The sequence below is a fragment of the Mastomys coucha genome, unplaced genomic scaffold, assembly GCF_008632895.1.
Source record: "Mastomys coucha isolate ucsf_1 unplaced genomic scaffold, UCSF_Mcou_1 pScaffold21, whole genome shotgun sequence".
Lineage (NCBI taxonomy): Eukaryota > Metazoa > Chordata > Mammalia > Rodentia > Muridae > Mastomys > Mastomys coucha.
In genome coordinates, this window is record NW_022196904.1 from 98,581,174 (window position 1) to 98,604,386 (window position 23,213).

Genomic DNA, 23,213 nt, shown 5'->3' on the forward strand with positions numbered 1-23,213 from the left:
TTTTTTTTTTTTGACAGTTGGCTAAGGTGGGGACATTGTCCTGGTGGTTTTTCTCACAGCTGGACTGGGAGAGGCAACTACTGCTTTCAGCCGGCTGACCTTGGTGCACCTCCACCCCAAGGGGAGAGAAAGCAGACATCAACAGTGTGTCTCGTGTTACAGCCGCAAACAGTACATGGCACAAAGATTCAACAGAACCAAACAGTCTCTGAAACCATCTAGAGCAACAGTGGAATGCTTGCTCTAAGTCAGCCTTGGCTTGTCCCTACTCTTGACTGTGGTGGAAGCCCCCTGCCCAGCACGTCTGCTGGATCTGTTGACTCTCAACAGACAAAACGAAACCGAACCACACTGCAAAACAGGACAGGTTTCCACAAAATCTATTTGCATGTCCTGGGGCTTTTGTTTGCTTTTTTGTTTTGTTTTGTTTTTTTGAAACAGGGTTTCTTTGTGCAGCTCTGGCTGTCCTGGAAATCCCTCTGTACACCAGGCTGGCCTCAAACACACAGAGATAGACCTAACTGCCTCTGCCTCCTGAGTGCTGGGATTAAGGCATGTGCCACCACCACCAAGCTATTTCCATGCCTTTTTAAAACTAACTTTACTGAACTAAATAAAGGTTATCTGTGCCATAGTCTTTAATTACAAAGCAACAGACCATCAGGTCCAGAGGAAGAGACAAATTAATTTCCTACCTATATTTTCCCCCAAACATATATTTTATAGTTTTAAAACATATTTTTACTTTTGCATATGTGTCCATGGAATATGTGTATATATTCCACATATATGTAGTTCTTAAGGAAGCCAAAAGAGGGCAGTAGATGCCCTGGAGCTAAAGTTATAGGCAGTTGAGAGTTGCCCAGCATGGGTGCTGAGAACTGAAACTGGGTCCTTTAGAAAAGCAGTCAATGCTCTTAATCTGAGGCATCTTTTCCTCCGTCCTATTTTATAATTTTTAAAGAGCTAAACTCAAAGCTTAAGTAGATGTTAAAGTTGAACTTGTTTTCCTTTCTTTCCAACACCTACATGAAAGCGATTTTTACATGATCTATGTTGTGTGTATGTTTATGTGGGTAGTTGTACACAAGCCACGGCTCACATGTGTCATGTGGGAAGAGTGTATGTGGGAGCCAGAGAACAACTTGCAGGAGTCAGTTTTTTCCTTCTACCATATGTGTGGGTCTTGGGGATCAAATGCAGGCTATCAGGCTTGGCAGCAGCCACCTTTACCAACTGAGGTATCTCACTAGCCTTAAAACTATTTTTATCTATTTATTTTGTTTTCACACAAAGTTCACTCTGTGCTCCAGGCTGACCTGGAACTCACTGTATACTCAGAACTGACCTTGAACTCACACAATATCCTGCCTCAGCCCCCAAGTGCTGGAATCATAGGTGTGAGTCACCATATTTAGCTTAGAACTTTGTATTTTGAAGTAACTTTAGATTTATAGAAAAGCATAGACTTCTTGCACACCCTGCACTCAGCCCTCTGCTGTTAACATCTGATTTCAACGCTGGTCCAATTTATTAAGTACACTCTAGACCAAATCTATTTTTAATACTTCCCTGGGCTGGAGAGACAGCTCAGTGGTTAAGAGCCCTTACCATTCCTGCAGAGGCCCAGAATTTGATCCTCAGTACCAACACTGGGTGGCTCCTGAAAGAGCTGACACCCCTGGGCTCCACAGGCACCAGACTTATATGTACATAATATATACATACTCATACATGTCCACATCATTGAAAATAAAAACAGATCTTTACAACAAAGTGACACCAGAGAGATAGCTCAGTGTTTAAGAGCACTGGCTATTTTAGGGGGACCTAGGTTTGATTCCCAACACCCACAGGACGGCTCAGAACTGTTTGTAACTTTACTTCCAAGAGAAAAGACACTTTTTCTTCTAGCCTCCTTGGGCACCAGGCACATATGTGTTACACAGATACACATGAAGTCAAAACACCCATACACATAAAATAAACTAAAAAATACTTGCCGGGCAGTGGCAGAGCATGCCTTTAATCCCAGCACTTGAGAGGCAGAGGCAGGCAGATTTCTGAGTTCGAAGCCAGCCTGGTCTACAGAGTGAGTTCCAGGACAGCCAGGGCTACACAGAGAAACCCTGTCTCGAAAAAAACAAACAAACAAACAAAAAAATACAGAAAGGTGTGACTATGGAAAGAGAATATAAAAGATACAGAATAAAAAAAAAAAAGTCAAAATCACCCAGCATTCTCTTACCTAAATGCAATGACTACTAATGATATAGTCAACTTTTCCCTTAGACTTTAGGGGTTTTTTTTAATATACAATTTTGATTAGACATATAGACTTCTACTGTCCCCCTTTCCATCTCTTTTTCTCTTCGTTCGTTTTTGTTTTTGGAGACAGGGTTTCCCTGTGTAGCTCTGATTGTCCTGGAGATTTATACACCAGGCTGTCTTTGAACTCAGAGATCTGTCTGCCTCTGCCTCCCAAGTGCTAGGACTAATGGCATGCCACTACCACCACCCAGCTACTATCCCAGCCATACAAGCAGACATCGTCTTATGTCCTTCACATTCTTTGAATGCATATAATTAATAGATGCACGTGTTCTATCAATGAAGGCATGAAATGCACCTTGCTTATTCACCCAGAGGCAGTCAGACTAGCTAGCATGAACCTTAGGTTACTCTGTTTTAGGGTAGACTGGGGCCTGGGGCGGGGAGTACTTCCTCCTCTATGTATGTCTTGGTTTCTTTTAAGCTCCAGAAGTGTTCTCTGAGTTTTTGATGGAAAGGAAAGCTAGGGAAGATTTGCAAAAGACTTTGCTTGTTTTGGTAAGCACAGTTATTCCTGGGTAGCGTTTGTTCTGCTACAATCATTGAAACCGCAGTTCCCAAGCACCAAGCACCATAGCAGCAAGAACACTGGATACTCCATCTTGGTTCATCAGTGCTATCATCTCTGAGTCAATTCCATTTTTTCATAGTGTATGCTCCAACCCAATTCAAAGATTAAACACTTCAACCCAATGCAGTCCTAAGTGGCTGATTCATCTCAAGCCTCATTAACCCATGTGAACTCCAGGGTTTCCCCAGAGCTTCACAAACGACCTCCTGAAGTAAGCTTCACTTCCTTGTGAAGTTCCTGGAACCCCAGAACTGCACAAGAGTTAGGACAGGCTCTGTTCCCTCCCCTAGAGAAGGAAGTCCCTGCAGATTCTGAATAACTCGGTGCCATCTGACATATGCTTGCATCAGCTGGATAGCCGTCTCTACTCAGCAGGTCACGGGTCCCTTACCCAACATGCAGGGACGCTCCCTGCACCAGCCATTTGGTTCCATACCTGGTAGTGCTGGTCGCAGGCCCTCGGCAGACAGCTTGGCCTTTTGCAAACTACACTTGCCTTCATTTAGCTTAAAGGTTACACTTGTCCTGACGGTGACAACATCTTCAGAAAGAAATAAGTGAGAGAAATTATCTTCATAGCAAAGGAAGAGAACACCCTCCCTCCCCCCCCCCAGTGGATGATGGTAAACTCCCACTGGCTAGGTCTCCACACAGGCTGTAGATGATGAACCCCTCTAACCTTTGAGATGATCCAATAACAGTTTGGATCATGAAGTGCCCATTACCTTGCACAGTTTCACCTAGAGCCTCCCTTATCTCAAGAGAGATGGACCCAGTGTTCAAATAGAACAGAGAAAGCCCAAAACAGTCTCCACAGGGAGATGAAAGAAAAGGTCACTTCTGTGCCTTTCTGCGAAGGAAGACAAGCCTCCTTCAGTTCAAATCTGGATCAAATTGTTGAGGAAGGTCTCTTCTATGTGTGACTTCCCAGAGAGGACAGAGCTGAGGGGGCTGAGCCAGTTCAGATGTGGCTATCACTTCTGGGATCTGAGATGGAGTGAGTGCAGAATTCTATGCTCCCAAAATCATGCTTAACTATATGCCCTCTGATTTGTGAAAACATCAGCATGTCCCTTAACCTTCCTCATCTCAGGTTCCTCACCTGTTAGATACACATAGTTAAGCACCTGTGTTACCAGGAAAGAACAGCAAAGAACAGTGCTTAGGACTGAACTCAGAGTGCTTGAGTTGGAATCCTAGCCCCTCTCATTGCTTATCTGAGTTACTTTGAGCAAGTTCTTTCTTTCCTCTGAGCCTTGGTTTCTTTGGTTAATAATAATAATAATAATAATAATAATAATAATAATAATAATAATAAATTCTATGCAGCCAAATATGATAAACTCACTCCTATAATCCTAACACTTGGGTAGCTGAGGCAGGAGGACTGTTATGAATTCAAAGCCATCCTGAACAACATAATACATTCCAGGGGTTACATTACAAAGTGAGACCTGCCTCCAACTTATAAACATAATTTTTAAATATATATTTAAAATTAATGCATGGAGTTTCAAGTACATTAAGTAACCTACTCTATGGAATACAATGTATAGTGGCTGGAGCATTTTAACTTCTAAATTACCATCTTGCTTGGGATTTCAGACTTTGGACGTCTTTATAATATAGACATCAAAATATAATGTGATTCTCAATTTGGATAGACGCATGATAAATTGCCAAACGTGTCCTTATCTGGGACGATAAGTCCTTCAGAAAACACTGGACTTGTATTTAGTCCCTTGACTCAGGACTAAATACAAGAATAGGTTTAGGTCTCTTTCTTCAGATAGAATCCCACTTGCCCTATTCTGTCCATGCCACCTCCACCAATGTCATATGTCCCAGGCACGGTCCCTATTGGGCCTTTAAAGTGATCTAGGATAGAGGGTATTTGGAGATCCATGAAACTGTTCTCTCCAGAGTTTTGTGGACCTCTTGTCAATACGGTGACCCACCTAGGCTGACTAGGACTCCCAAGTACACAGGGGACACTCGGTAAGCATGATTTCCACAAGGAAGTAGGTATCAGATGCCACAGCACCACATCAAGAGCACCACATCATATTCTCACAGCATCCAGATAAGAAAAAAGCAAACAAAACCACCCCCATGAACAGCACCCCACAAAAGAAGCCCACTAAACACAGTGCAAGAACACAGTTTGGTAATTACCCCCAAAAGCAGAGTCATTTGATTTTTGCTGTTTGCTTCTGAGAGAGGAAGAGCCACAGGTGACAGAGTAAGCCTCTTGCAGTCCTGACAGACAGAACGTGGAATTGTCAGAACACATAAGCAAGATGACAGGCTATCCTGGTAGCAACCAAAGTCACCCTACCCCACTCCACATAGCCACTAGAAAAATGCCCAGGACATGGGCTCTCAAAGCATGGGCCTCTGGTAATCAAGAAGTATCTGGCCCAGAACCAGAAAGCCCTTTGAGCACATCTAACATCTACAGGCCCTGCCATTAGAACCTTCCCAGGGATGTGTGCCACTCACCTGACGAGAGGTGAATGCCAGAGTGGCATCTTAGGAAGCACCTGTCTCCTCCACCACTTTTACCACAGTGCAGGGACACACGGGGTGTCATGCTAGTGGGCAGGAAGCCCTTCACTTCTAGACAGGACAAAACACAGGCACTTGAGGAAAAAGAAGTATGTACCCAAGTGTGATGAGAGTGGAGCTCACCAAAGGCCCCAAGAAAAGAAGGCAGAGCTGACCTCCCTCTCCAGCCCAGCCTGACTGACACGAGCCTTGCCTCCTATGATGGCCAGAGAGGCACAAGACTGCTGTGTGCTCATGCAGAGAAGCAACCAGGAAACAGAAGGACACTCCCATCTATGCAGAAGCACAGAGCTGAATGTCAAGGAGCCTGTGAAGTATCTCCTGTTTTTGGACTTGTTAAAGACCAGCTGCTGCTGCTTCAGGAGAAGGTGCATTTTAGGTCCAGGGGAGTGTGCAAGCACACAGTCTCAAGCCTCTAGACTTGGGGTGACCCTGTGGCCACATGGGAACTATGCAAGGATGTAGCCTCTTACCCACACAGTCTTTTTTATTCCAGTGGAGCTTGTACCCTGGGTGACACTGGCACTCGTAGCCACCCACTGTGTTGACGCAAACTTGCTGGCAGCCTCCATTGTTGACGCTGCACTCATTGGTATCTGTGGAACAAAAGTGGTCCATCAACAGTGCATCAAGGGCTGACTGTCTCTCCCTTGAGGAGGAAGCAGTAAATGAGTCACAAGGTTGACAGACAGTCATGTTCAGAGACATGTACTTGACACCTGCTGGCTGCACACTCCCTGTTGGCATGTGCCTTGGTTGGGAGGTTTTAACCATTGACAGGAACACTCAGAAAGGGGGCACATTACTTGCAGGCATCCAGACTCGGACCCCATATGGGCTTTGAACCCGAAACTCCACCATCCTCTGGACTACATACCAAGGGAGACAGACAAAATTAAGACTCCCTATTTGACTGTTCCCACAGTTAAGAGAGAAGAAAAGCTGTGAGAATCTACATCGCCATCAACTTGGGACTGAACCCAAACTGGAAGGAGCCTCCCAACCATGTTGATCTGTGTGTCCCACTGTCTTATGATAGACAGGATATGGTAGAAGGTATGCTTTTAGTTGTGCCAAGAATGTGGAGGGAAAGAGAGAAGGGAGGCACAGCCATCTATAGCAAAGCACCATTATCTGTCCATCTCAATCACAGGGCATGAGAATTGGCAAATGTGTTCCAGCCAATTTGGTCCTCAAATCCCACAGATACTTAGGATCACCATGGAAACCTTAGACAAGTTGTTCTGGAGTCTAGATCTGGTCTCAATGATGGCTGATTGCCAGGAAAGTAGAGTGAGAATCAGTTGGCACTGATTTCTATACACCATAGCCTACTTGACCATAAGGGTATGATACATGAACATATACTGTTAAACCGGCACATAACAAAGAGAGAGTCAGTGTCCCCTCTGGACCCAAGTCCTAACTGAACGGCTTGATCCAAGGCTTTGCAGCCAGTGCCCAGGCAGAACAGAACTATGACTTTGCTGGGTGCCCTGCCAAGTCTCTCTGAAAACAACCACATTATCTTCGGCTAGGAAGGCCAATGGGATATTGCCTCAGCTCCTGTAAGACTCTCCCACTCAAAATATAAGCTCAAGTCAATTCACTGATGAATCCACAGCTAACAGAGGTCAGTTCTTGTGTACTGCATTGTAAACCTGATGTACTAGCAGGGTAAATATGAACATACTCCCTTCACCAGATGCTTTTCTTATTGCCACTGTCCAAGAATATACCCTTTGTCACCAAATAGGAAGATGAGCCTCAAGGGTGGCTTGCTCCCAGGCTTGGCCTCACCATAGAGGGGCAGCCCACTCACCTCCACAGTGGGTGAAGCTATAGAGAGTGTACCCTCTGTTGCAGGCACAAATAAATGTGCCAGGGTGGTTGATGCAGCTGTGGTCACAGGTCCTTTCCAACGAACATTCATCCACATCTGTAATTATCAAAGAGAGAGGGGAGCTGATACAAACTCTGCTGTGTGAGTAGAGGTGGTTATACTGATCACAAGTTGCTAACCAATAGCAAAACAGTGCATGGAAGGAAAACTGATCAACTCATTCTCTCTGTCCCTTTACATCAAAGAACCTGTTAAGGAGCTGCCTGGGAACTACAGTCATTCCCAGGTTCCTTGGTTGTAAATTCTATTGCAAACTTTACTTGCTTTGAAGTTGATATGATCTCCTTCACCCATACTTATTTGCAAGGCTGAGTAATTTAAGTTATATAAATTGTGGGGTTTTTTTTTTTAGTTTTTTGTCAACTTGACACAAGCTAAGATCATCTAAGAAGAAGGACTCACAATTGAGAAAATGCCTCCATTTCTGACTGGTAGGAGTATTTTATTGATTAATAACTAAGGTAGGAGGGTCCAGGCCACTGTGGGGGATGATACCACCCCTGGGCAGGTAATCCTGAGTATAAGAAAGTGGTAGGAGCAAGCCATGGAGAGCAAACCAGCAAGTAGTGTTTCTCCAAGGCTTCTGCTTCAATTCCAACCTCCAGGTTCCCGCCTTGCTTGAGTTCCTGTCCTGACTTCCCAAAGTGATGGACTGTGATCTGATGTGTAAGCTAAATAAACCCTTTATTCTCCAAGTTGCTTTTGTTCATGGTGTTTTGTCACAGTAATAAAAAGGCAAACTAAACATATAAATGAAGGCGAATGAGGTACTTAAAAATAGGTTCATACCCTACAGGGTCCATTATTATAATAGTAATGCTAGCTATTCATTATCATTGCTCTGTTTTTGTTAGTAAATAGTGAAACAAAAGGAGAAAATGCTTTGGTTGGATAGGATACTGGTTTCTCTCTTTCTCATCTTTGCAGAATTACTCTTCTGGCCATCACAGGCCACTTAATCCTATGTCTTAATGCCCTCTGCACTAAAAGAATGCACTTACACTAATACCCTCAGTGATTTTCTATGAAAGATGCTAAAACTGGATTGGCTAAGGCCACTCCAATTAGACGTATTAAATTAGATGTATTTGGAAAACCTCTTGGTTTTGTTACTCCTCCCTGCACCCTCTATGTCCGTGGCACAAGGGGACCAGCATCTAGTAGGGCCACGCAAACCAGCCTCTGCCAGCTGCATCTGTGGATGTGATTATGTTTTTTTCTACGTCTTACTCCTAGAACTCTTGGGATAGTTTTAATTGGTGCCTCCAAATAGATAACTTGGATCACGCTTAGTGGATGACAACCACACCATTGGACTGGACCACTTTTCTATATCCAACATGCCATGAAAAGCTATGTTAGTAAAAGGCAAACATTTTAGCCAGATGTGATAGTGTATAACATATTAGCCAGATGTGGTAGTGCATGCCTGTAATTCCAGCTCTTAGGAGGCAAAGGCAGCAGGATCACCTTGAATTCAAGGTCAGCATAGCTTAAGCAGTTTCCAGGCCAATCAGGAACTGATTAGACACAACATAACAAACACACACACACACGCACAGAGAGAGAGAGAGAGAGAGAGAGAGAGAGAGAGAGAGAGGGATGGGAGAGGGGGAAGAGGAGAAAGGGAGAGGGGAAGGCATGGATGGATCAAGAAAAATGAAAGTATAAAATATAAAGAGCAAATTCTTGCAAAGCCCTTCTTCCCTGGCTTTTTCCAGAAGTCCTGACTGTCTTCTCAGCAAATTCACTCTGTGCAAATATTTGTTCTACCAAGAGCAATGGACGGAAAATGAGAAAAAGTCCGTTTCTTTCCGTGTACTCGATGCCGTTGCGTGAGATCTGTTACAAACATCAGCCCGTTGCCGACAAAGTGCCCTCGTTCAGTAGCTGACTTTGGCTGCTCACTGTGGACATTTGCTTTGCCAAAAATAATGAGATCATTTTCCTAATTCCTTTTTAATGTGTTTACACAGCTTAAACATATTTCTTGCCCTATACATTATGAAACATTGTGTGGAACAGCAAATTTGCTTTCCAAGTCAAACTGAAGAAAACCACAAAATAATTATCTAGAATTAACTCACTGAATTTAAAGCAGAATGTGTTTGAACTACCTGGCAAATTATGTATTAAGAACAGAAAGGGAAGAAGAGCTTAGCTTACTCTCTAAAGTGCCTTTTTTGTTTTGTTTTGTTTTGTTTTGTTTTGCTTTGTTTTTTGTTTTTTAGTTTTTTGAGACAGGGTTTCTCTGTTTAGCCCTGGCTGTTCTGGAACTCACTCTGTAGACCAGGCTGGCCTCAAACTCAGAAATCTGCCTGCCTCTGCCTCCCAAGTGCTGGGATTAAAAGCGTGTGCCACCACTGCCCGGCATAAAGTGTCTTTTTAAAAAGATGCTACATCTTTTGTCTTGTGTGTATGTATGTGCTCATGCATGTATACACATGTTTACGGTGGCCAGAGGTCAGCATCAGGGACTTCCAGAATTGCTCCCCACTTTATCTTTTAAGACAATGTCTCCCACTGAACCTGAAACTTGCTAATTCTGCCAAACTGGTTGGTGGTTGAACTCTAAAGATTTTCCTGTCTGCCTGGCAGAACTGGAACACAGCCTTGTATGTGGGTGCTGACCATCCAAAAACATGCTTACACAGTGAGCACTTTGCCCACTGAGCCATCTCCCCTGCTCAAAGTGTTACATAGCATATTCTGATTTTTATACAGTGTTGAGATTTGCTTTGTTCTCTGGTTTGAGGTTTCTGTGGTTTTGTTTGTTTTGCCTGGATCTCTAGCCAGGCTGGTCTCAAACTTCATATGGACACAGCGATAGCTCTGAGGCTCTAGTCCTCTGCTTCTGCCTCCTTCTGCCTCCCTAGTGTTGTGCACACAGGTGTGAGTCACCACATACGGTTCATGCAGTGCTGGAGGTCCAATCTGGGTCTTTGTGCATGCTAGGCAAGCATTACCAATTGAGCGATACCTTCACCCCTCAATGATCCCCCATGCTAAGATGTCTAACAAAATAAGTAAGGCAGTCCTTAGTCTCAGAAATGGAAGGAGATAAATGACAGTGCATCCTTCCTGGAACTTTTCCACATATACATTGATAGGGCATGAAAGCTATTTATCTAAAAACAGAAATAATGTTTGCCCTGAGTTAGTTGTTAACATTGACAACTGCTGTTAACTATATGTAGGAAGGATACAATTGAAAGGGAGTCTGTGGGGGATAGAAAGATGGATCAGTAGTTAAGAGCATGGACCACTCTTAGAGAAGACTGGGTAGAATGTAGCTCCCACAACACCCACATCAGGCTCATAACCCCCTGTAAGCCCAGCTTCAGGGAATCTCATGCCGCTGGTCTCTGTGGGCACCTGCACTTGCAGGCATACGCCCACATACAGATATGCACAAACACATATTTAAAAATTATTTTTAAAAGTCTTTAAAAGAAAAAAGTGTGATATCTAGTCCTCCTCCAACCAGTGTTTCTTCCCATCTAACTCAAAGTGCCAAAGCCTAGCTATCCACATTCAGGGCTGGAGGGAGAGACCAGCTTGTTCTGGATTATGAATTGACGTCAACTTTTTGCTAGGTATGGGTGTTATCCAAATCTACAGATTTTCCCCACCAATTTTTATCAAACATTCAATTGCAGTAAAATAAGTTTTAGAAAAGAAAAAAGTGTAGGTGGTGGTGCATGCCTTTAATCCCAGCACTTGGAAGGTAGAGGCAGGTGGATTTCTGAGTTCAAGGCCAGCCTGGTCTACAAAATGAGTTCCAGGACAGCCAGGCTATTCAGAGAAACCCCATCTCAAAAAAAAAGAAAGAAAGAAAAAAGAAGAAAGAAAAAAAGAAAGAAAAGGAAAGGAAAGAAAAAAGTATCTCTATTATCAAGATCCAACCATAACCCTGCTTGCTTCACATTTCTATTCCATTTCTAGCAGTGGGTTCTGCTGTAATCACACCTGATGGGGTTTCTAAGGTGTCCCCAAAAGTTTACAGCTTAGCCTCCAAAATATATGTGAGCTACACTGTGTTTTCATTCAACCTAAGATGAAGCAAGTAAAATCCAGTTTGGGGCCTGAAACCCACGTGTCTGTCAGGAGCAGGGTGAGCCAGTCTCTACTGAGCTCAGGGCTCATTCACACCTTCTCTGTCCCAGCCAGGGGCGCCCTGCACACCTCAGCTTCCGTTTCAGCACATACCTTGGCAAGACTTCTCGTCTGTTAGTAATTTAAATCCTTTTTTGCAACTGCAGTCAAAACTGCCCACGGTGTTTTTGCAGAAATGGTTACAACCTCCATTCCGGGTCTGGCACTCATCGATATCTGTAAAGGGCAAGTACTAAGGAGCAGCAGCTGCCCGGCCTCCCCCAGTCCCTATCCACAGAGAGGAAAACACACCCACGAGAGCACTTAAGAATGCTCACTGATGGGCTCAATCTTACAAGCATTCTCTGGTCTGGCTGAAAGGGAAGTGCCTCCCCCAGCTAACAGCTCTGACTTCCCATGCCATTGACAAGCACTCAGGGCACAAACCCTGGAGAGAAGTGGTGATATCATGTTTTATTTTACTCTCTTCTTCTAAAGCCCTCCAAAGATAAGCCAACCTCCATTAGAACATGTTCTATTTTAGCTTAATGACTAAAGCTATAAGGGACAGGAGCTTTTGTTTGGGCAAATTATACAATGAGCAAATGGTCTCAATGTTTTAATGGTTCCTAATACTTAATCTTATCTTCTCCAGGTTTCATCTCATATCTAGTTTATCTATTTTTTTTATCATGTTAAAAAACTAACAAACCCTTTGTAGTCTTGCCCGTGACTCTCTTTATTACTAAAAGTTAATGGTAACAGTTATTCGTTAAGTGCTCTGGATAATAATCTTGGCCGTTATTTACACGTAATCTCCAGGCTATTATTTATGATTGGTTGCTATTATCTGCTGCCGATGAATGTTCCATGAACCGCCCTTTGCTAATAAAGCCACTTGCCTGAAATGGATTATCTGATGCTTGCAGCAGCTGACCGTCTCAGCAGTTAGTGTAATTAAGTCGCTTCTAATTAAGCTTACTCAATTATAACCGTCCACTAGCCCAGGGAGGAAAAGCTCTCATCAATATGAATCATAAGCAAATCTGGAAGTGCTCAAAGGCTATGGAAGGGCAGAACTGCCTCTACCCCCACACATCAGCAGTGCAGGACCCCTCCACCCAGGCCCCAGCCCCACAAGCTCACAGCGCCAGGACAAGCGCCAGCTACCTTTGCACGTCTTCCCATCCACCTGGAGAGTGAATCCAGTGGGGCAGCTGCAGTGGACACCTGTTGACGTGTCCTTACAGGTGCGGTCGCAGCCTCCGTTGTTGACAGCACACGTTTCTGACGAGAGGTAGGAAGGGCAGTTAGCTTCCTAAAAGAGTCCTGCTACAGATATTACCGTTTGACAATCCTGAAAGCACAGAGGGGTGCTTATGGCCACACCACAAGTCTCTGCCACCCACAAGTGAGACAGGGGAGAGATGCTGCTGCATCTCCTGCTCTGATGTTACTCAAGAAACTGGTGACCAGAGGGAAGATATGACCTGATCTATTGAAACAATCTCTTCCCACTAAGGTCCCTGGTGACCCATGCCAACAGCCTAAGATGATCTCGCCCTCTAGTAGGCTGGACTGAGTATAGAACAGGGCAAAGGGGGAAATTCCTTTCTTATTCCAGAAGCTTCTCTTATCTGGGCAATGGTGCATCCTGACCATTCCTTTGCTACAGACTAAAGACTTTGTCCTTACAATGCCAATTTACTCACATGTCTCTCTCTGTCTGTCTCTTTCTCTCCCACTCCCTCCCTCCCTGGGAGTTCCGCCTTCACATGGTCATTCTCAGTGATAGGCAAGTACTAGTCAACATTCACTCTATGTTAATACATCCAGAAGCTTCCCTAGCTGCCTCATTTGAAAGCCTGGGGAGCAAGCTAAGTATTAATTAAAAAATGATAGCTACATAGGACATGTGTGTTTATCTGTGCTTCCTCTCAAAGCTTCACCACACTGAGATTTTAAGTGTTTAAATATGTAACTCTTTGGGAACAATGAAAATGGAAGAGAAACAAAAAAGTTGTCAACTATGAGGAAGTGGCATGTCAATGGGGAAGAGAGTTAATGCCTTCGGTCTGCAGAGGGGCAAAGCCATATGAATCCCAGAACCCAAGGAGGCCCAGGAGTAAGAGATAGGAAGCTCGTCTAGGAGCAGAGATGGAGATAGAATTTAAAAAAAAAAAAAAAAAAGATTTAAAAAAAAAACAGGTTTCTCAAAAAACAATACCCACACCCCACACACCCAGCCCCAACACCCACATCCCCTATACCCCCATGCCCTATCCCTAGCCCCCAAACCATGTTTCCTATATAACAACATCCCTCTCCTATAGCCAGGAACCAGGTCTCAGCTACAGTACAGTTTACACTCTGGAGAAGTCAGACCAACGCATCAGGACATAGAGGAGGAAAAGGGGATCCCAGTTGGTTAGATGAAAGTCTAGTTCCTGGAAAGACAGATTTTTAAACCCATACCCTCCAGTCTCAGCTCCAGGAATGTCTCTGTCCCCTCACAAGGGTTGCCCAGAATGCAAGGATTCCTCATAAGCTAAATCAACCTGCCCAGATGAAAAGACTTCAAAATGAAGGAAGGTCAGATGTAAAGTCACACGAATCCCATCGATCAATATAAGATTCAACTGGCTTTTTAGTTTTTCACTGTCAAATATCAAAAATCAGTCAAGAATTGCTAGATGTTTAGAATTTTACGTATATACCAAATCAAACAAGTAAAAAGAAGCAAAGAGAAAAAAAAGATAACAGAGAAGGGGCTTGGAGTAATGACTTAGTGGTTAAGAGTGCATCAAACACCTGCAGAGGACCTGAGTTCCATTCCCTCTAACTCTGACCTCCAGCCTCTGCAGGCACTGCATACACACAATTAAAAATAACAACATCTGGGCTGAAGAGATGGCTCAGCAGTTAAGAGCACTGACTTCTCTTCTGAAGGTCCTGAGTTCAAATCCCAGCAACCACATGGTGGCTCACAACCATCTATAATGAGACCCCCCTCTTCTGGGGTATCTGAAGACAGCTACAGCAAGCAGGGCTGGAACGAGTGGGGCCAGAGTGAGCAGGGCCTGAGCAAGAGCTGGAAAGTTGGCTCAGCAATTAAGAGCACTGACTGAAGGGGGAACCCAAGCATGAAGGAACTCCACCAGCCCAGTGGCACTGGTTCCTTCCAGTCTGTCTGGGCTGGTGCTCTGAGCAGACCTTGGACACAAATTTTGCAGCCAGTCCCACAACACCCAGAGGAAGCTCTACTTCTGGATGCTCTAGCATGCCCAGGATCACAGGATACCAGGATACCAGAATCACAGGATCACAGAGACAGCTTGACTCTGAGGAGTTCTGACACAACCAGGATCACAGGAAGGACAGGCCCCAGTCAGATTTAGCCAGGGCAGGTAGCACTAGAGATAACCAGATGGCGAGAGGCAAGCATACAAACATAAGCAACAGAAACCAAGGTTACTTGGCATCATCAGAACCCAATTCTCCTATCATAGCAAGTCCTGGACACACCATCACACCAGAAAAGCAAGATTCAGGTCTAAAATCACTTCTCACGATGATGATACAGGACTTTAAGAAGGATATAAATACAGGAGGACACAGGTAATCAGCTAGAAGCTCTTAAAGAGGAAACACAAAAATCCCTTAAAGAATTACAGGAAAGCACAATCAAACAGGTGAAGGAAATGAGCAAAACCATCCAGAATCTAAAAATGGAAATAGAAACAATAAAGAAATCAGAAAGAGAGACAGCCCTGGAGATACAAAACCTAGGAAAGAAATCAGGAGCCATAGATGCAAGGCATCACCAACAGAATACAAGAGATAGAAGAGAGAATCTCAGGGGCAGAAGACACCATAGAAAACATTGACACTACTGTCAAAGATAATGCAAAAAGCAAAAAGAGCCTAACCCAAAACATCCAGGAAATCCAGGACGCACTGAGAAGACCAAACCTAAGGATAATAGGTATAGAAGAGAGTGAAGACTCCCAATGTAATGGGCCAGTAAATATCTTCAACAAAATTATAGAAGAAAACTTCCCTAACCTAAAAAAAAGAGATGCCCACAAACATACAAGAAGCCTACAGAACTCCAAATAGACTGGACCAGAAAAGAAATTCCTCCCATCACATAATAATCAAAACACCAAATGTATTAAAAAAAGAAAGAGTTTTAAAAGCAGTAAGGAAAAAGGTCAAGTAACATATAAAGGCAGGCCTATCAGAATTACACCAGACTTCTCACCAGAGACTATGAAAGCTAGAAGATCCTGGGCAGATGTCATACAGACCCTAAGAGAACACAAATGCCAGCCCAGGCTACCATACCCAGCAAAACTCTCAATTACCATAGATGGAGAAAACAAGATATTCCATGACAAAACTAAATTTACACAATATCTTCCCACAAATCCAGTCCTACAAAGGATAATAGATAGAAAACACCAACATAAGAAGCAAAACTACACTCTAGAAGAAGCAAGAAGGTAATCTTTCAACAAACCCACACAAACCTAATTCCATCTCTTACAACAAAAACAACAGGAAGTAACAATTACTTTTTCTTAATATGAAAATTAATATTACCAACATATCCTAATTGATTGAAATCCAAAAATATAAGGAATTAGAAATGTGTTGCCTGTCATCCAGTGGTCTATCTAATTTGGTAATTGGAGAAATAGGCCCAATATTGTACAATCCGTATACACTTTCTGCTTGTGTGTACATGATAGTGTTTTGCTAGGTTCCACATAAGGGTCTTGAAATCAGGCTTCTCCTATCTCAGCCTCTCTATTAGTAGAATTATTTATTTGATGTTTTTATACTATACTATGGTTTTCAAAAGAGCTTACATATTTCGAAAGTTTATAGAGCAAAAAGAAACGTAGACAATTAACTTGGAAGGTGGCTTGTAAGAGAACAACAAAGTGTGAGACTGAATGCTTTGCTTGATGTTTGTAACTATTGTATCAAGTTTGACAAAGATAACTTTATAAGTTACTCTTTCTCTGAGATGAATGCTTTTCCAAATTATCACAGCCAATGAACCAGATTCTTACCCTCACCTTGTCTGTGCCACCCTCCAAGCAGAATCATTGTTCATTGAAACAGTTGGTGAATGACTTTATGGATTGACCATCTTAATACACACACCATTTCTTAAATGAAGGTAACATGTTCTCTGTGGGCTAAGAATAAAGTCACTCACTCAAGTCAAATAGCTTTGACCATAGCAGGAAGTCTGTATCCAAAAATCGTACCTACAATTCATTTCTTGGTGCAGCAGAACTATCAACTCTCAGCTTAGCTATGATAGAGGTAAAATCCTATGGTAATGTGAGGGTCATTGAAGTACAGCCTTATTACAATGAACTCCAATGCCTAAAAATTGTTCTTATTTTGGGCTTGTACCACAGTAAGAGCCAAGATTTTAAGCTCTACTAAAACCAAAACAAAGAAGCAAAAAGGCTTTATCTATTTATCTATTTATGTTCATTTAAAAAGCACTATATACAGTTTGGAGTTATTTCAAATTTATATTGAGACAAATGTATGTATTTTCAGTATTGTTGTAGAGAAGCATCTACATAAGACTGTTCAATTGATTGTTTTATATCAAACAATTTTCATAATACTCATTTTTATTGTTACAATATTTTATAAATGTTAAAGAATACAACAAAATAAAAAAAAAAAAGATATTGTAGGTATTGAAGGTGGGGTCTCTGAGAGGAGCTGGGGTATAAAAGGGAAATAAGAATGTGATGTAATTCTATTTACTTAAAATATGTTTTTAAATGTTAACATATTCAAATAAATTGAAATCATGTATCTTTTCTCATCATAATGCAATAAAACTTAAGTCAATTTAAAAAAAAAGAATTCCTAAAGTTAAAAAAAAAAAAAAAAAGGGCTGGAGAGATGGCTCAGTGGTTAAGAGCACTGACTGCTCTTCCAAAGGTCCTGAGTTCAAATCCCAGCAACCACATGGTGGCTCACAACCAGCCATAATGAAATCTCTGAAGACAGCTACAATGTACTTACATATAATAAATAAATAAATCTTAAAAAAAAAAAAAAAAAGCACTGACTGCTCTTCTGGAGGTCCCAAGTTCAAATCCCAGAAATCACACAGTAGCTCACAACCATCTGTAATGAGATCTGATGTCCTCTTCTGGTGTGTCTAAAGACAGCTACAGTGTACTTATATATAATAAATGAATAAATCTTTTTAAAAAATAATGTCCATTTTAAAAAAGATAATACAGGATAAAAGAAAATAAAGTGTGATTTCTTCAGGGTGGTAAGAGAAGCCCATGAAATATAAACAGTTACCTATAACAAAAACTAAAGGAAATGCTGGGGGCAGGGACCAGGAAAAAGGAACATTTAAAAAGACTCTTGCAGGAAGATTAGAAGGTGGAAAAAATGAGAAATTTTATGGAAATTTCTAGAAAGAGAATGAGAGGCTCTCTGGGGTTACTGCTGTCAGCAGGGAAGGAATGAAGGGTGCCAAGTGAAGCAACATGCAATCAGTTCTCAAAACAAGCAGAACCAGAGAACTCAGACCCCATCTCAAAGGCCCGGGAAGCACACAGAGCAGGAGGAGCACATGAAACTGGACAGCGCCTTGAAATCTCAGATCACCAAGACCCTGAAAACGTCTAGAGTAAAGCTTCCACAGGTTTCACACACTGGGCCAACCAAGAGTGAGAGAGTGAGCTGAGGATGTAGTTCCAGGGGGTGATTGTTCACTTAGCATAGATGAAGCCCTGGCTCCATTCCCAGCCATGCATAAACTGAGCAGAGTGGTCTATCCCTGTAATCCCAGCACCTATGGAGGCTGGGGATCCCAAGTTCAAGGTCATTCTTAGCTCTAATAAGTTTGAAGCTAGTCTGGACTATATGAGATGGGGGAGGGGCGGGGATAGCATGAAACAATGGAGCACTGGTGTCAAAATTCTGATGATAGAATATTCTTTCCAACTCGGGATTCTATAATGAGCCAAATACTCAATGAAGGGAGAATGCATACAAAGGCATTTTGAGAGACACAAGGTTTTTAGAAACTTCTATCTTATCCACAATATAAAGTGACAAACATCAAGACTTGGGCTCTGCCAAAACAGGAGAGCAGCGAAGGGGGTTCCTAGGCCCATGGGAAAAGCACAGCTGACAGAGCTGCAGGCCAGGAGGCAGGCCCTCCCCAGCAGCGGGAAGCTTCAGAAGAGGAGATGGTCAGAGAAGAGAAGGGGCTAAGAAGAGCCCTGCTGCCTCTGAACACTCTGGGAAGGGCTTTAGAAAGCTCTGCCAGAGGCTTGCAAGGGAACAGGCAAGCGGTTCTTAGAAAACAGCTCTCCGATTTGCAAAAGTGGTGTGCAGATGCTCATAGTAAAGTAAACACTTAATACTGAGTTAAATTTTGATAAACCATATTAAGGGCTTGGAAGGAGAGAGAGAAAGAGAGGAAGGGAGGGAGGGAGAGGGAGAGAGACAGAGAGACAGAGACAGAGACAGAGAGAGACAGAGAGAGAGAGAGAGAGAAAGAGAGAGAGAGAGAGAGAGAGAGAGAGGAGAGAGAGAGAGAGAGAGTATGTGTATATCTAAGTTTGAATTCCCTAGCATCCTTTATTTGGGGGATGAGGGGAGACAGGTAGCTCCGAGGAACTCAATAGTCATCCAGTCTAGTCAAATGTTGGTGAGCTTGGGGTTCAGTGAGGGACCCTGTCTCAAAATATAAAGTGGACAGCACTAGAGGAAAACACCCAACATATATGTCTAGCCTCCATGCTTATGTGCATGGGTGAGTGGTGTACAAGCAGGTGCACGTATATACATGCTACACACACACACACACACACACACACACACACACACACACACACACACTACACACACACAGGATGAAAAGAAAAAACACTCAGGAGAGGGGTCAGAACAGTCCCCTGCTTAGTAAGCAGTGGTGAGTCAATATCCTACCTGACTAGTAAACCCAGGAGCTGTCAGATGCACAGGTTTAGTACAGAACTCTCCAGAATAACGAGTCAAAGGTCTGTCTGGTCCCATCCCCATGGCTACTGCCTCTTCTCTCTCATCTCTAGCTTGACTGTCAGGGCTGTGGGCCAATTGTCTCATGTCCCCCAGCCAAGTGCCACTCTTTTCCATTCAGCTCCTCTAGCACTAACATTGGCTGAGTCTGAGATGGAAGGCTGGTGGGCACAAAACCAGACAAACAGCCATGCTAAGCTGGATGCTTTCCAGAACACTCTGCCATTACCCCTAATCAGAGGAATAGAATTGGCAGTCAATGGCTACCCACTGCATCCCACACACTGGGCTCTGGGCACTTCTACATATCTTATCTTTTTCAAATGTATTATGCTGTGTGTGTGAGAGTATGTGTGTGTGTGTGTGCACGCGCGCACATGTGTAGGTGTAGGTATGTCTGTGTGCATGTGCCCCAGCATATGTATGGAGGAGAAAGGACAGCTTGTGGGAGTGGTCCATTCTCTCCTTCTACCACATAGTTCCCAGTATCAAACTCATGGCCTCAGACTTGATGGCAAGTTCTGGCACCCCATATTATTGTAGCTCAATTTGCTGATAGGCATAAAAGATAGCTTTTAATACATACATCCTCTTTACTTTTATTTATTTATTGTTGAGACAGGCTCTCAGTCTGTAGCCCTGACTAGCTGGAACTTACCATGTAGACCAAGATGACCCCATCTCACAAAAATCTCCCTGCCTTTGCCTCCGAAGTGCTGTGCTGGGATTTCAGGCATATACCACTATACCTACCTTTATTTATTTTGAGACCAGGTTTCACATATCCTAGGCTGGCCTCTAATTTTCTATGTAAGCAAGGTGACTTTGAACTTCCTACCCTCCTGCCTCCACCTCTTGAGTACTAGAATTATAGTCATGTGTCATCAAGCCTAGTTTATGCTGTGCTAAGGATCAAATCCAGGGGCTCTATGCATGCTAGGCAAGTACTCTATTGACAGAGCTCCACCCCAGCCTTTACATCTATTTTAAAGAGAGACCTACAGATGGGGAGAGTCTCAGTGGTTTGCCAAGACTCACACATAGTTGGGCAGTGCTAGGACATTAACCTGATTATTCTAATGACTTGGCATAGTACAGGGATCTTGGACTGAGACAAAGAGACATTTTTGGGTAAAAAAAACAAAAAACAAAAAAAAACATATCCTGGCTTCAGAGAAGCTGCTCATCCCAGTCCAATTGGCCTTGGGGACACATAGGCTTAGGCCTGATCCAATGAGCCAGAGAGGGAAGGGGACAGTGACAGAGCCAAGGAAGAGAGGATTGCATACCCATGAGCAGCCGCCGTTTCACCCGTTTATCTCCATCTGCCACTGATGTGGCATTGCTCTCTGTCCCCTCCAGGATGGTGCCCTCTTGCTCTACAAGAGAAGAAAAGCCATAGCTGTCAGCCTGAATGGTCAGCTATTCCTTTCCTGAGCAGCCATTTCTGCTGAGATCTCAGACGTGAAATGTGTGACCAATGGCAGATGGGTGACTGTCTGCTCCATAAGAGCAAGCCATTATGTCTCTGAGGGAAATAGCATATTAAATGACTGAAGAGCCTTATAAACATTGAGGATGGAAAAGGTTTTGGAATATAATGTACTTGTCAGAGACTCTGGAAGATGTTAACTTGCGGAAGCTTCAGTTAATGATAAGAACTCCAAGAGAGCCAGCAAGGGTTACACCATGAGATACAGGTGGACTCTGACTGTAACTGTTGCTGTTCCGTCACACACAGTCAGCTCTAGGCTCTGTCACCCTCCTCCTTTGGAACATATTGTCCAGATCTCTAGAATATCATCTTTCAGAACAACCCAGTCCATGGGGAGAGGAAGAGCTTTCTAAAGAGAGAGGGACTCCCACCCAAAAGTAGGTCATTTCCACCATAACCTTCAAAGGGGCCTTGGGTATCAGACTCACATCCAGGGCTAAGAACAATCAAGGGCTAAGGTTAAGAAGAGAAAGGTTTGGGGTAGGAGTGGACAGGCTGAGGCAGAAATTACTCACCTATGCAGCTTCTCCCATCAGCATGCAACCTATACCGTGGATGGCAACTACACTCAGGGCCTTCTGTCGTATCTTCACAGGAGTGCTGACACCCTCCATTTCCATGGTTACAAGTCACTGAGGTCAAAATGAATCAATACTTAAAGTGCTGAGGTTTCCACAACTAGGGCTGGGTTTGTTTCCAAAGAATTTTTTTAAAGACAAGGTCTTACTATGTAACTAGCCTGCGTAACTCACTATGTAGCCCTAGCTGACCTTGAACTCACAAGGATCTGCCTGCTTCTACTCCGGAGTGCTGAGATTAAAGGTGTCCATCACCACACTTCCCCCCAGTGCTGATTCTTTTTCCTCTGCAGGTATCTAAGCATCTAGTGCATGCCTCACTCTTGAGATAAAAGACTTCCCATTAAGACATTGTCTTTGTGTATACAGTGTATAGTATATACGGTGTCACAGTATAAACCACATAGAACCATAACAGGCTTGAATGGAGAGATACAGAGAGATGGAGCTGGGAAGCCTGGGGTAGGCAAGCACCCCACTATGTGGGGAGACTATGCCAAGTGATTCTAGACTATTCCTTTCCCTCTCTCTGGTGAAGTCTGCCTCTTAATCCAGCTATACCCAAGGCCTCTAGAAACTGTCTAGCACTTTGTGTTTGGAACAAACTGACATTGTTGAATTTGTGAAATGACAAAATAGGAATATAAAAAATGAAATGGCTAGGTTGTGTGATTCTGGGATATGTTACCCACTCTCTTTTTTAGGTTTTTGAGGGGTTGTTTGGTTGGTTGCGTTTTTTGTTTGGTTCTTTTTTGTTTTGTTTTGTTTTGTTTTTTGTTTTGTTTTTGTCTTTTGAGATAGGGTCGAATGTTGCCCAGGTTGGCCTCCAACTCATTCTATAGCCAAGTATCCAAAGATGACCTTGAACTACCAATCCTGGTGTCTTTACCTCCTAAGTGCTCGGATCACAGGAATGCAAATATTATAACAAAAAAAGCATTTAAGCAGTGACATCCTAAAAACATTTAGTAAAAGGAAAAAAGAAAGAAAGAAAAGAAAAAGAAAAAAGGTTTATTGATATGGTGAGATAGAATGGGTTAAAGATATTTATTACTGAGATCAATCCCCCGGACACATATGATGGAAGGAAAGAATAATTCACACAAGCTGCTCTTGTATCCCTAAGCTGTGATTGTGCCTGAGGCTATGCCTGTGCCTGAGGCTGTGCCTGTGCCTGTGCCTGAGGCTGTGCCTGTGCCTGAGGCTATGCCTGTGCCTGAGGCTGTGCCTGAGGCTGTGGCTGTGCCTGAGGCTGTGCCTGTGCCTGTGCCTGTGCCTGTGCCTGTGCCTGTGCCTGAGGCTGAGGCTGTGCCTGTGCCTGAGGCTGTGGCTGTGCCTGTGCCTGTGCCTGAGGCTGAGGCTGTGCCTGAGGCTGTGGCTGTGCCTGTGCCTGTGCCTGAGGCTGAGGCTGTGCCTGTGCCTGAGGCTGTGGCTGTGCCTGAGGCTGTGCCTGAGGCTGTGGCTGTGCCTGAGGCTGAGGCTGTGCCTGTGCCTGAGGCTGTGGCTGTGCCTGAGGCTGTGCCTGTGCCTGTGCCTGAGGCTGTGCCTGTGCCTGAGGCTGTGGCTGTGCCTGTGCCTGAGGCTGTGGCTGTGCCTGTGCCT

General features: G+C 43.6%; 1 protein-coding gene across 7 annotated transcripts in view; it reads right to left on the bottom strand.

Moving 5' to 3' along the window:
• Scube2 (signal peptide, CUB domain and EGF like domain containing 2) overlaps nt 1–23,213 on the bottom strand; it is a 73,895-nt gene that overhangs the window by 30,224 nt on the left and 20,458 nt on the right. For 4 of the 7 annotated variants that reach the window (XM_031387828.1, XM_031387827.1, XM_031387825.1 and 1 more), the window contains 9 exons: nt 21,549–21,665; nt 20,828–20,917; nt 12,639–12,755; nt 11,583–11,705; nt 7,293–7,409; nt 5,944–6,066; nt 5,405–5,521; nt 5,078–5,161; nt 3,339–3,443 (listed from right to left, as the gene is read on the bottom strand). In XM_031387828.1, the coding sequence (XP_031243688.1) occupies nt 3,339–3,443; nt 5,078–5,161; nt 5,405–5,521; nt 5,944–6,066; nt 7,293–7,409; nt 11,583–11,705; nt 12,639–12,755; nt 20,828–20,917; nt 21,549–21,665 (993 nt within the window). The remainder of the gene's footprint in view (nt 1–3,338; nt 3,444–5,077; nt 5,162–5,404; nt 5,522–5,943; nt 6,067–7,292; nt 7,410–11,582; nt 11,706–12,638; nt 12,756–20,827; nt 20,918–21,548; nt 21,666–23,213) is intronic. The other 3 variants (XM_031387830.1, XM_031387829.1, XM_031387826.1) reach the window with 2 other exon arrangements.